The sequence below is a fragment of the Rhinolophus sinicus genome, linkage group LG10 (genome assembly GCF_036562045.2).
Source record: "Rhinolophus sinicus isolate RSC01 linkage group LG10, ASM3656204v1, whole genome shotgun sequence".
Lineage (NCBI taxonomy): Eukaryota > Metazoa > Chordata > Mammalia > Chiroptera > Rhinolophidae > Rhinolophus > Rhinolophus sinicus.
Window position 1 is genome coordinate 98,344,744 of NC_133759.1, and position 12,682 is coordinate 98,357,425.

The 12,682-nt window shown below is 35.2% G+C and overlaps 1 protein-coding gene across 1 annotated transcript; it reads left to right on the forward strand.

Moving 5' to 3' along the window:
* The first annotated feature begins 219 nt into the window (after positions 1-219).
* CCNG1 (cyclin G1) lies at positions 220-6,977 on the forward strand. Its single transcript, XM_019740817.2, has 7 exons — positions 220-432; positions 1,586-1,849; positions 3,411-3,667; positions 4,244-4,322; positions 4,403-4,501; positions 4,716-4,910; positions 5,712-6,977. The coding sequence occupies exons 2-6, from the start codon at positions 1,586-1,588 to the stop codon at positions 4,905-4,907; spliced, it is 891 nt and encodes a 296-aa protein (XP_019596376.2). The 5' UTR covers positions 220-432; the 3' UTR covers positions 4,908-4,910; positions 5,712-6,977.
* Positions 6,978-12,682: the final 5,705 nt, after the last annotated feature.

The following is a 12,682-nucleotide window of genomic DNA, read 5'->3' on the forward strand; positions in this document are numbered from 1 at the left end:
AAGACACTTTGGAAAATTCTCCAATGAGAGACGCCCAGAGGTAGGGGGCGTGGCCTCAAGGGGCGGGGAATTGGACTCCCTCCCACTATGGACCAGCTCTCTTTGGTCCGCGAGGGCCATCCATCAAAAGAACTACACCAATCAGCGGCGAAAATGGCCCCTTCCTCTCCTGAGGAAGGCTCCGCCCTCCAATATATCTCTCAGGAGGTCAGTCGCGGTCCCTTCGGCTCCGAACTGACCCAGAGGAGGCAGTGTTGCCTGGGCGGCGCTGCGAAGACCTCCACCCAGGACAGCTCCCCCTCCCCGGGCCTCTCCCCTTTTGCCCGCTAATCCCCTCGGCCTCCGAGGTCTCCCGGATCTGATAGCGTGGGCTGAGGTGAGAGCAGGCCCGGGGAGGGTGATCAGCGCTGAGGAGCCGCATTCGTGATCAAGGTGAGCTGGGACTGCGGGGTTGACCTCGGGGGTGAGGGTAGGGAGCCAGCTGGGGGGCGCAGGGTCTGGCCCGCGCCCATTTCCTCGATTAGCTATCCCGCTGCTGTAAGCGACAAGTCCAGACTAGTCCGAGCCTGGAGAGGCGGGTCCATATCCGACCTGTCTTGTATCCGAGGTGTCTTAGTGTCAGGCCGGCGGGGTCCCAAGGATCAGCCCATGGAGAAAGATGTGGACTCTTAAAGTTAGTGGCTCCTTATCTGTCCCCCGCTTCCGTTGCCCAACTCTAAAGATCCCCTGCCTTCCTGTCTCTTAGTTGGTGTGCGGAGCGGACCCTCCGTGTATCCAGGGCTTAGCTGCTTATGCCCGGGACATAGATGTGCAATATTATTAATGAAATGATTAATAAAAATTCAATTTATTAATACAAAGCTTCCAGGTTCATCTTGCAGGCTAGATTAGCCCCCCCCCACGTGCTCCCATAACATCCTTTAAGCTTCTTTTCCTAAAACCAATAAAGTTAACAATTGAGTACTGTGTGCCACACACTGTGCTAAACTCTACGTGAATCATCTTGTTTAATGTTCACAGCCAAAAAGACAGACATTGTTACCTCATTTTACAGACATAGGAATACGTTTATTATTAGTGTCCAGTATTAATTAGGCACCTACTGTATGTGCTAAACTCTATACCTAGGTGACCTCATTTAGTCTACACAAGTCAGTGAGGTAGGTAATAACCTCACCCCCACTTTACAGATGGGGACTAAGGACTAAGAAAAAGTAACTAACTTGAACAGTTTACATTGTTTTAATATGTCACAGAATACATACTAGTACCATCTAATTTCAGAGTTTGGGTTTCCTTTCTAACAGTGTCTGTTCAGTTATCTCTTGACAATGAATGACTTTCACAAGTATTTCTTGAAGATGTGCATTTTTTTCTTTAAAGATATGGCTCCTGCCCTCTAGGAACTCCCAACTTTGAATGTGACCAACTGGTTGGGGGGTGGGTGGATGTGACAGATGGCACTTTGCAATAACTTAGTTTCAGTAGCAGCATTGGGGGGAAAAAAACTTATAAAGCACTTGGCACAACACAATGTAGAAAGGGCTATTCTTACACTTCTTTCTGGACTTTGTTCTATATATAGATGATAGAGGTACTGACAACAACTGACTCTCAGAATCTGCTACACCAGCTGAATGCCCTGTTGGAACAGGAATGGAAATGTCAGCCAAAGGTCTCCGGCTTGAGACTCATTGAATCTGCACATGATAATGGCCTCAGAATGACAGCAAGGCTAAGGGACTTTGAAGTAAAAGATCTTCTTAGTCTAACTCAGTTCTTTGGCTTCGATACGGAAACATTTTCTCTAGCTGTGAATTTACTGGACAGATTCCTGTCCAAAATGAAGGTATGTTTAAAGCTACATTAACGTATTCCTTAGTTTTGCTCAATGTGTTTTGGAGATGGAATTGCTAGCTTTGGACTGGTGTTCATAAACTTGACCTTTTTTATTTTCAGCAGGTAGCCAAAACATGGAATTCTATGCACTACAGCATTGATGAATATTCTTTGTTATAATCAAGAGTAATGCATCATTTATGAAATGTAACTTCTGATACTGAAAAATAGTCAAACATCAATTAATTGCAGTGTCTCCTGATAGGAGAGTTGGCTGTTGTTTTTAAAAATATCTCAATAGATTCCGTATTTTCATGTACTATTGTTTTTCAATTAAAAGAAAATGTATTAGCAGCAAAATGCTAGTCTGTGGTTAAGAATTAGAATATATGTATATATGTGTTTTGTTTTTTTTGCTGATTCCATCAACCACTTGGTCAAGAGTACATTTAATCTCTATTTATATAAAGTTCTGATTGTTTTAACCTTGGACTTACTCGAGTCTTGCTTATGTTTGGCATTTCCAGCATCAGCTGGCCTACAGTAGAGAAGAGAGTATCTAATGAAGGAGGAGCATTTATATGATTATTTCCCCGTATCGGATAAGCAGTTCATCAGTGTAGCTTTCAGAGCTAGCTTAGCTGTGCAAAATACATCTGCCTGGTCTGTGTGCCTGTGGTCATTGATGGATATTGAGATAACCTGACAGTCCTCGTTACCTAACACAATGCACCATATACAGGAGAAACTCAGTACGGTTACTTGTTGAATTGGATGGTTCAAGAAATCTGTTCAACAAATTAAACAACTCTTTAGACAGCATGTGCAGGCACTCCCTTTGAAGTTATCAGTGTAGCACAGATGAATAAAATACATCTGTCCGTTAAGCATATTAGTCTTATGTGAGAATGTTTGCACCAATAACTATCATACAGTACAAGGCATAAGAAAAATAATTACCTTATACCTCTAAAGTAGCATAAATATATTACTGAAGTGGTTTCAAGAAGAGAAGAGTACAGACAACTGGTAAAGGCTTCTTCAAGTTTCATTTGAGATAGAACTTAAGAGTGGATAGAATTTGGACTGTTTCTCACATTGTAGACATTCAGAAAATGATGACTAAAAAAAAAAGAGATTGGTAGTGGACAAAGATTTCCAGGCAGAGTAAAAGGTATATGCTACAGTGTTTTAAAACTATTTTACGTGTGTTACTACAAAGAAAACAGCCTGGCGAAACAACGTTCTGGAAAGAAATTTTGTGCATAATCTGTTATTTCAGTCCTCATTTAAGCCTTTGACCAGTTAACTTATTTGGTCCAAGTAGAACACAGTGTTTACAGTTAGTTCTACAGTGATTTAAAAACATTCTATGGAAGCTTAGTCTAATTGATCCAAAACTGGTTCCAAGTAAGGTGCACTGGGCTGATAGGCTACAGTTGACCTTATTCCCTTCATAGTTGAGAAATACTCCTCAGATACATTTTCATAATGATGGGTCTGAGTTATAGATTATCCCTATGTTTCTTTAATTGAAATAAGATGAAGACATGGACTTATTGTCTTTTTAGGTACAGCCCAAGCACCTTGGGTGTGTTGGACTGAGCTGCTTCTACTTGGCTGTAAAATCAGTTGAAGAAGAAAGGAAAGTCCCGTTGGCAACTGACTTGATCCGAATAAGCCAGTATAGGTTCACAGTTTCAGACTTGATGAGGATGGAAAAGATTGTGTTGGAGAAGGTGTGTTGGAAAGTCAAAGCTACTACTGCCTTTCAGTTTCTGCAACTCTATTATCATTCACTCATTCAAGAGACCTTGCCATTTGAAAGGTATGTGATCTTTGTTTTGAACACAGACATTTGGAAGTCAGAATGGAATTGTCTGGATGTTGCTTAAAATTGAAATCCTGGGAGAATAAAATAAGTAAAATGACAGCTGCAGCTCCTTGAATTTCACTTCACTGTCCAGCAAAAGTGAGAAGACTTGCAGTTGTCAGTGGCTTCCTGAAGTCTGTGAAGGCTCATTCTTGGGATTAAAAAATACTTCAACTCTTATTTATACTACATTTTCCATTTATAGACTAGTTATAGAACCTGGTGGATAAGCATCTAACACAGGTTTATGGAAAAAGGAACTTCAGTAGATGCACAAATAGATGTATTAAAATGAAAAGAAAACTTGATAGTTGTGAGATGATACTTATTATTTTGGCCCAAATCATTTAAAATTCATGTATGGTATCCTTCAGGAGTTAATGTCTCTGAAGAAAGGGGAATTCTTTATTTCAAATAATTTATTTTCTGTAAGTGTGTATAAACTTTAAAATTGACCGTTTTTCTAAAAATTTGTATTTTGACTAGATGTAAAATTATCTACATAAAATAAATCTCATTTTCTTTTTAAAGGAGGAATAGCCTTAATTTTGAAAGACTGGAAGCTCAACTGAAGGCATGCCATTGCAGGATCATATTTTCTAAAGCAAAGGTAAATATCTTATATAAAGAGTAAACCTATTTATATACCTGCTTTATATTCATTCAACATTTAAAATTGATCTCTTTTAGCCTTCTGTGTTGGCATTGTCTATCATTGGATTGGAGATTCAAGCACAGAAGTGTGCAGAATTAACCGAAAGAGTAGGATGTCTTCAGAAACATAGCAAGGTATGTCGAGGTTATAGCCTAAATCCTGTTAACAGCTGTAAAAGAAACAAAACCACTTGTACTGTCCTGAAATGAGATACCATGTGTTTGAAACTTAAGCTTTTCCTCAAATTTTTTTGATGAAGAAAGACACGTTCATAAGATTGTGACTGTTATTGTAGTTAAATACTATAGGACTTAACTAACAGTAATTTTTTTTTTAATTTACGTATAGATAAATGGCAGAGATTTGACCTTCTGGCAAGAGCTTGTATCCAAGTGTTTAACTGAATATTCGTCAAACAAGTGTTCCAAACCAAATGTTCAGAAGTTGAAATGGATTGTTTCTGGGCGTACTGCACGGCAGTTGAAGCATAGTTACTACAGAATATCCCACCTTCCAACAATTCTTGAAACGGTCCCTTAATTGGTAAATTTGGCTCATAGTTATTCTCCATATAGAGAAAATTTTCTAATGCCCTAGTTTTGTTCTATAATTCAAGAATTAAAATGTGAATTATTTTCAAAATAAGCAAAATGGAGTTGGAATAGCAAAGGGGAAAATGACTTCACTGATATAGTCTAATATTTGAGGGCATTCACTACATTCAAGGTACAACACCCTAAGAGTAAGGAATTATCCAACTTTTGATATGTATATACGTTAGCCATTTCATTAAATTACCAGCTTAGAAAACAGCATCTACTGTAATAACCTGAATTTTAAAAGGAGCACTAAAACAGTAATTCTACACTGCCTATCACTTTGCAATTTGTAGACTCAAGCTCTGGGTCATTTAAAGTTACACAAACCTGAGTAAGACAACAGGACCAAAAGTGCACCATATGAACTAATTGGAGAGTGCTAGCTTATAAGCAAAATCAGTATGACCTTGCACGTTGTATACTTAAATGTAAGTTATGGCAGATAGTCCTCATATTAGTGTCTGGAAACCACCAGGGTATCTCAACATTATAGTTGCGTATCATTGCTATTGCAATTGGAACACTGGAAAGTAGGTATATGCGTGATCATCACTGATACATACATTCTTGGCACCTAAATTTAACTCACGGTGGTGATTTAACTGTTTTTCCTATTCAAAACTAAATGTTCACATTTAACAAATCTACACGTGACATGATTATGAATCTTAGATATACTAAGTTAATTTTTAACAGTGATTGTTTGGCAGACTTCTGGTAACTTGATTTTTGTTTGTTTAAATAGGATTACTACAGCAACAAAAAACTTCTCTGAAGCCTTTCTCCACAATCCTGAGCTATGGATTCCTTAATGTTGTCATGGGTTTAAAGCTGTGAAGCCTCAAAACGTCACAACTCGATTAACATTGATGTTGTCAGCTTTGGGGAAACTGCCTAATTAACATTACACTGTAATGGAATTATGCTTAAATCTGAATTCATCCATGAGACATACAAACAAAGCCAAGAGCACAAATGTGAATTGTTAATGACAGTCTGGGAAGGTAAAGTGTGAATCTTCATTTCTAACACTGATCCAACTTTCTATATCAGGTCAATATATTTCAGTGATATGAAAAATGGTAAAAATTAACTTCGTTTAATTTTTATTTTAAATTATGAGGTTTAACTCAAAACCAACACTTCACAAATGCACTTTGAAGGCATAACAATGGTCACTATTCTAGGCAGTGAAAATGGTTTCTTGACCCCCATAATACAAGTTATAGATAATCCGGAGATGTGGACTTTATTGCTACATGGGAATTACATTTAAATTTGGGGGCATTTTATATAAAACAAAACTATCCACCTAATAATTTTGGTATATTGTTATATTTAACATATTTTCTAGAAAGCAGGTGATGTTTGTATCCATGATAAGAAAAGTTTTTATACAAAATCTACTGCTTCAATATAGTTCCGAAACACTTAGTTTTCATTGTATAAGTAACTCAAAATAAATTAACATCACTCTGAAAACTTGCCAATTTAACACTCCAGAAGTTTTCACTAACGACTGTTTTTATAAAACTGGCATTGCTTCTCATTTAGAATTGTGTTTAAAATAAAGAGACTATACTTTCACTAATTGCACCTATATGTCAACCGAAAGTCTTAATAAGCATCTTTCATAATTGTGAGGTTGCTGAGGGTCGAGTTTAGGATTTTCTATTAAGTCAGTGAATATAAGATCTGCAGTGTTGTGTTGTAAACAGTTACTCAGTACAGTGAATAACCTGAGTCCACCTAGGATGGCTGTACACAATTTTGATATTATGTTATGGGTAAATATGCACTAGAAAATAAACCAAAGAACCACAGTGTATCCTATACTTTTGTAAACCATGTTTTGTAGATAACTTTTCAGTTTTCCCAAAAGGCTGATATATTTCAATATTTTGATTACATCCTTGTTAATTTTGAGTTGACAGAGGCAACCTAACCAACTACCTTATTATGCTTTGGTACTGGACATAGTACATTTCAATAAAGTTACTGAAATGCGTTATGTTTACTGTTTGTTTCTCTTCTGATTTAATTAACTATTTTGGCATTGTGATGGCAGAACCACAATAAAAAAGCTATCTCTGCTCAGTATAATTAAATTTAGCACTGCAGTAAGATGCATGGTAATAGAAACAAAATCTCTGTGGCAGTTACCTACTTGATGTTTTACTCACTAATGGCTTTTTAAAATAGGTGCATAATAATAGGCTTAATGTGCATCATAAAGTTGGTTTTTATGCACTGTAGTCACTTTTGTCATTTAGATTCATCACTATTATGGCTATCTTTAATACAAAGTCACCCTTAGTTAGATTTGGCCCACTTGAAGTTCTGTGCAAACCCTCTTACCTAATTAAACAGCATTCCAGCAAGGTGGTTGGTAGGGACAGGTAACTGCCAAGTATTGTGTTAGCCTACTTAGATCAACTGGTTAATTATTGAACTGAATACACAATTTTGAACGATTAATTATACCAGCAAGACATAAAGTGTACACCGCAAGGAATTACCGATAAAAACATAAAAGGCTCCTTTTTCACTTGAGTCATATTTAATATCTAATTTAGATGGTTAGATATTTAATATCCTCTCTTTTCACAAGTGTTATTTTTGAAAAGCATCTGAACCTTATGTATTTCCAATATGCAACATAGTATCTAAGCAACTGACATTTCTGATCTAGTATTTGTGGTTAGTAATGATAGCTTTTACTGTCAGGTACTACTAGGTAGCAAATATTTTATATGAATCATCTCATGTAATCTTCCAAACTGTATGAGGTTATCCCAATTTACAAACGAACCTGAGCCACAGAGAAGGTAAGTGATCAGCTCGAGGTCACACACCTGGTACTTGGAGGTAAGATTCAAATCCAGGCATAAAGGCTGTGTTTTTAGCCACTGCATATTATCTCCCAAAATAGAAGATTAAATGGACTCCTGTGAAATTGTATAATTTCCAATCAAAACTGACCACATTATGTTATTTATAAAATATATATTATATACATATATATATACACATATATATACATATATATAGATACATATATATGTATGTTTTATATATGTCATATTCTGTCCAGATTAACTGCAATGATCATTAAACAACAACACTATTGTCCCTATTTTATAACAATTTTTATAAAACGTGTTAGTGCTTACTCAGTGTAAAATCTGTAATTTCCATAAACCCAAACCAGTAAGTATAAGTCAAATAAGATGAATTAAAAGATAAGACTATTTTTTAATATTAATTCAACAAAATAGATTTAGGAGCAATCAAAATAACTAGGGAAAAAGAGGGGCATTAAATAGAACAATCAATTCACCAAGAAGACATGACAATCCTAAATAGGTATGTACCTAACATCAGAGCTTAAAAAATAAAAAGAATCAAAAGAGACAGCATTGAAAAGAAAATGGACAAAGCTTCAATTATAGTTGGAGACTTAAAACATTCCTCTCAGAACTACTAGAAAATCAGCAAGGACGTGGAAGAAATGAATAATATCAGTAACTAAATGGATTTACTTGACATAAAAAATTTCATCATAAAACAGAACAGGCATTCTTTTCAAATGCACAGGGAACACTCACCAACATAGACCATATCATGGGTCTTAAACATTAAGAAATTTAACAGAACTGAAATCATACAAAGTGTGTTCTCTGATCGTAAACTAGAAATCAATAATGGATAAAGGTAAAAATCTCCAAACACTGGGACATTAAACAACAGACTTCTAAATAAATTCATGGCTAAGGGGAAGTCTCCAGGGAAATCTTTTCAACTAAATGAAAATGAAAATATAAAAATGTATAAAATGCAATTAAACCAGTGCTTAGAGAATAATAGTCAACTGCTTTTATTAAAAAAAGGTCTCAATTATGTAAGCTTCCATTTTACAAAACTAGAAAAAGAGCAAAATAAACCCAAAGCAAGCAGAGGAAGAAAGTCATAAAAAAGGAGTAAAAAACCAATGACAGAAAACAAATTAACAATAGGGAAAATCAAAACCAAAACTTCGTAGTTCTTTGAAAAAAGCAAAGCAATTGATAAACCTCTAGCAGTATTGACAAAAAAAACAGAAATGACCAATCTTACGAATGAAAGAGATACCACTACAAACTCTAAGGACATTAAAAGGATTCCAAAGAACCACAAATCCATGCTCATAGTTAGATCAAATGAATCAATTCCTTGAAAGACATGAACTAACAAAACTTAAATAAATTAGATAATCTGAATAAGTTCTATAATTACTTTTAAAACTTGATCCATTGTTTAAATTCTTACTGGCAAATTCCATAAAACATTTAAAGACTTAACACAAATTCTACAAATTTCTTCCAGAAAGTAGTATAACTTCTCAATTATTTTAGAAGGCCAGCATTGCCCTGATACCAAACCAAGACAATAGAAAAAAACCTACTGACCAATATCACAAATGAACAGACATAAAAATCCTCAACAGAGAAATTCAGATATATAAACTGAACAGTGCACCATGACCAAGTTTGGGATGGAGGGAAATACAACCATACAACCTGGTTCAAAATTCGAAAATCAATCAACATAATCCACCGTGAAAACAGCCTAAAGAAAAAATACATATACATACATATATATACATATATATATATGTGTGTGTGTGTATATATATATGTATATATATATGTGTGTGTGTGTGTGTGTGTGTGTGTGTGTATATATATATATATATATATATATATATATGATCAAGTCAACTGACACAAAAAAAGCATTTTGAAAACATTCAAATTCACTCGTGAGGTAAACTCGCTAACTAGCAATAGATGAGAACTTCCTCAATCTGATAATGGTCATCTCTAAAAACCTACAGCTAACATAATACTTAATGGTAAGGACTGAGTGGTTTAGAAACTAAAATCCAGAACAAGGGAAGCTAGCTTTCACCACTCCTATTGCAGCAAGTGCAATGAGGCAATAAAAAGAAAGAAAAGCCCCATAGACTAGAACAGACAAAATAAAACTGTTCTTATTTGTGGTTTATGCAGAAAATCCCAAGCAGTCATTGACAAAAACCTCCTACAACTACTAAATGACTTTAGCAAGGTCACAGGATACAAGGTCAACAAACAAAAATCAAACATACTTTTATGCACTAGCTATGTGCAATTAGAAACCAATATTTCAAGAAAAATAATTTACAACAGCTCCAGAAAATGAACACTTAGGAATAAATCTAACAAAAGACGTAAAGGTTTTGTAAGCTGAAAACCACAAAATGCTGATGACTAATCAAACATCCCAAATGAGAGATGCTCCATGTTCATGGACTGGAAGACTTACACACTATTGCAATGAAAACCCCAGCAGGACTTTGTGTAGATATAGACTAGCTGATTCTAAACTTTACAAAGAAAGATAGAAAAAAAACTTAAAATAGCCAAAACAATTTTGGAAAAGAATTGTTGAAGGAATCATGCACCCAATTTTAAGACTTGTTATAAAGCTGTAATTATCAAGTCAGTGCAGTATTGGCAAAGGGATAGACACAGAGATCAATGGAATAGAGATTAAAACAGATCCATATAAACAACAATTGGTTTTTGACAAAAGTGCAAAAACAATTTAATGGAGAATGGGTAGTTTTTTCAACAAATGATTTAGAAGCAACTGGACATCCACCCATAGGTAAAAACATGAACCTCCACTTGTATTTCACAGCTTATACAAAAAATAATTTAAAATGTCACAGATCTAAATGTGAAACATAAAATTATAAAAACTTTTAGAAGAAAACATTGGAAAAAATCTTCATAACCTAGGATTATGCAGAGTTCTTAGACATCACATCAAAAGCATAATCCAACAAAGCATGACAAATTAAGACTACATCAAAATTAAAAAATCCGTGCTTCAAAAGACACCATCAAGAAAGTACAAAAAAAAAAAAAAACCTACAATAATATATGCAAATCAAATATCTGATAAGGAACTTGTTTCTAGAATATCTGAAGAACTCTTAAAACTCAAAAAAAAAAAAAAAAAAACAGACACCCCAATTTAAAAGTGGACAAAGGATCTGAATAAACATTTCTCCAGAGAAGATACACAAATGGTAAACAAGCACAAGAAAAGATGCTCAACATAATTAGTCATTGGAAACACAAATAGAAACCACAGTGTGCTAGCACTTCACAACCACTAGGCTGGCGAGAATCGACAAGTAACACAAGTGTTGAAAGGGATGTGGAACTCTCATCCACTGCTGGTGGGAATGTAAAATGGTGCAGCCACTTTGGAAAACACGCTAGCAGTTCCTCAAATGATTAAACATCAAAGTTTCCATATAACTTGAAATTCCAGTCCTAGAAATGAAAATATACCTGCACATAAAAACTTGTCCTCAAATATTTGTACAGCTTTATTTATAATAGCTGAAAGCTGGAAACCTCTAATGTCTATCTACTGACAAATAGATAAACGTGTGGTAATCACACAGATTATTTTGCCATCCATACAAAAGGAATGACGTACTGGCACATAACATGGAAGAACCTCTAAAACATTACGCTATGTGAAAGAAGCCAGTAAACAAAAGACCACATATTACTATTCCATGTATATGAAATGCCCAGGACAGGGAAATCTATGAGATGGACAATAAATTAGTGGTTGCTTGGGGCAGGAAGTGGGAGGATGACAGCTGAAAAGCATGGGGTTTCTTTTGAAATAATGAAAATTGACAATGGTGATGATTGAATATACATGAATATACTAAAACCACTGAATTATATACTTTAATGGGTAAAATGTATGGTATATAAATTATCTCAATAAAGCTGTTTTTAAAAAAGATTACACGATTCCATTTATGTAAAGTTCTTGAAGACAGATCTAGCTAGCATGAAGGAATTTTTGTAGTAACCTAATTGTTAAATCGCCTGATTTTGGAGGTAACATATTTATACCTGTTAAAATTCACAAAACTACAAAGTTAATTTTACTGTATGTTTATTCAAAATATAATTTTTAAATGTCAAAATGAGAAGCCAATTAAAAGAAAAAAAGCCTCTTTCCCAGACATTCATTCCTAAAGTTATTAGGTAACTTGAACAAGATAGACATCTTGCCAAAGGGTGTGGATGGGCTGCCGTGGCCCAGAGTGGGATATTAGGGTCCAAGCAGGTGAGAAGGGTATCACTGCGTGGCATACGATCTTGGAGCCTGAACAGAGTGAAGAAGGTATTCATGTGAGGAGACGGACTAGAATAGGGACCCAAATATATAAAGGATAACAGGAACCAGGTTTCTCACTGTTATTGAAAGGAGTTATAAATATAGAACAGGAGAAAATAAACCCCATGAGTAGAAAACAAAGTTTATGTGTGAACTCATGGTTTTCAATACATATATATAGAAATAAACACAGAGGTAAATGTATGCATTATATATACACATCAATAGGAATTACTCACTACCGTTTCCCCAAAAATATGACCTATCGGACAATCAGCTCTAATGTGTCTTTTGGAACAAAAATTAATATAAGACCCGGTATTTTATATTACATTACATTACATCTGTTCTTATATTATAGTAAAATAAGACAGGGTCTTGTATTAATTTTTACTCCAAAAGCCACATTAGAGCTGATTGTCTGGCTAGGTCTTATTTTCGGGGAAACACAGTAGTACGCAGATCTTGACTTCTAAA

Excerpts from the sequence above, each read along its gene's own strand:
- CCNG1 (XM_019740817.2), top strand. The coding sequence starts at position 1,586 with ATGATAGAGGTACTGACAACAACTGACTCTCAGAATCTGCTACACCAG. Across the intron at positions 1,850-3,410 it reads GATTCCTGTCCAAAATGAAG|GTACAGCCCAAGCACCTTGG; the intron begins GTATGTTTAAAG and ends TTGTCTTTTTAG. Across the intron at positions 4,323-4,402 it reads TCATATTTTCTAAAGCAAAG|CCTTCTGTGTTGGCATTGTC; the intron begins GTAAATATCTTA and ends GATCTCTTTTAG.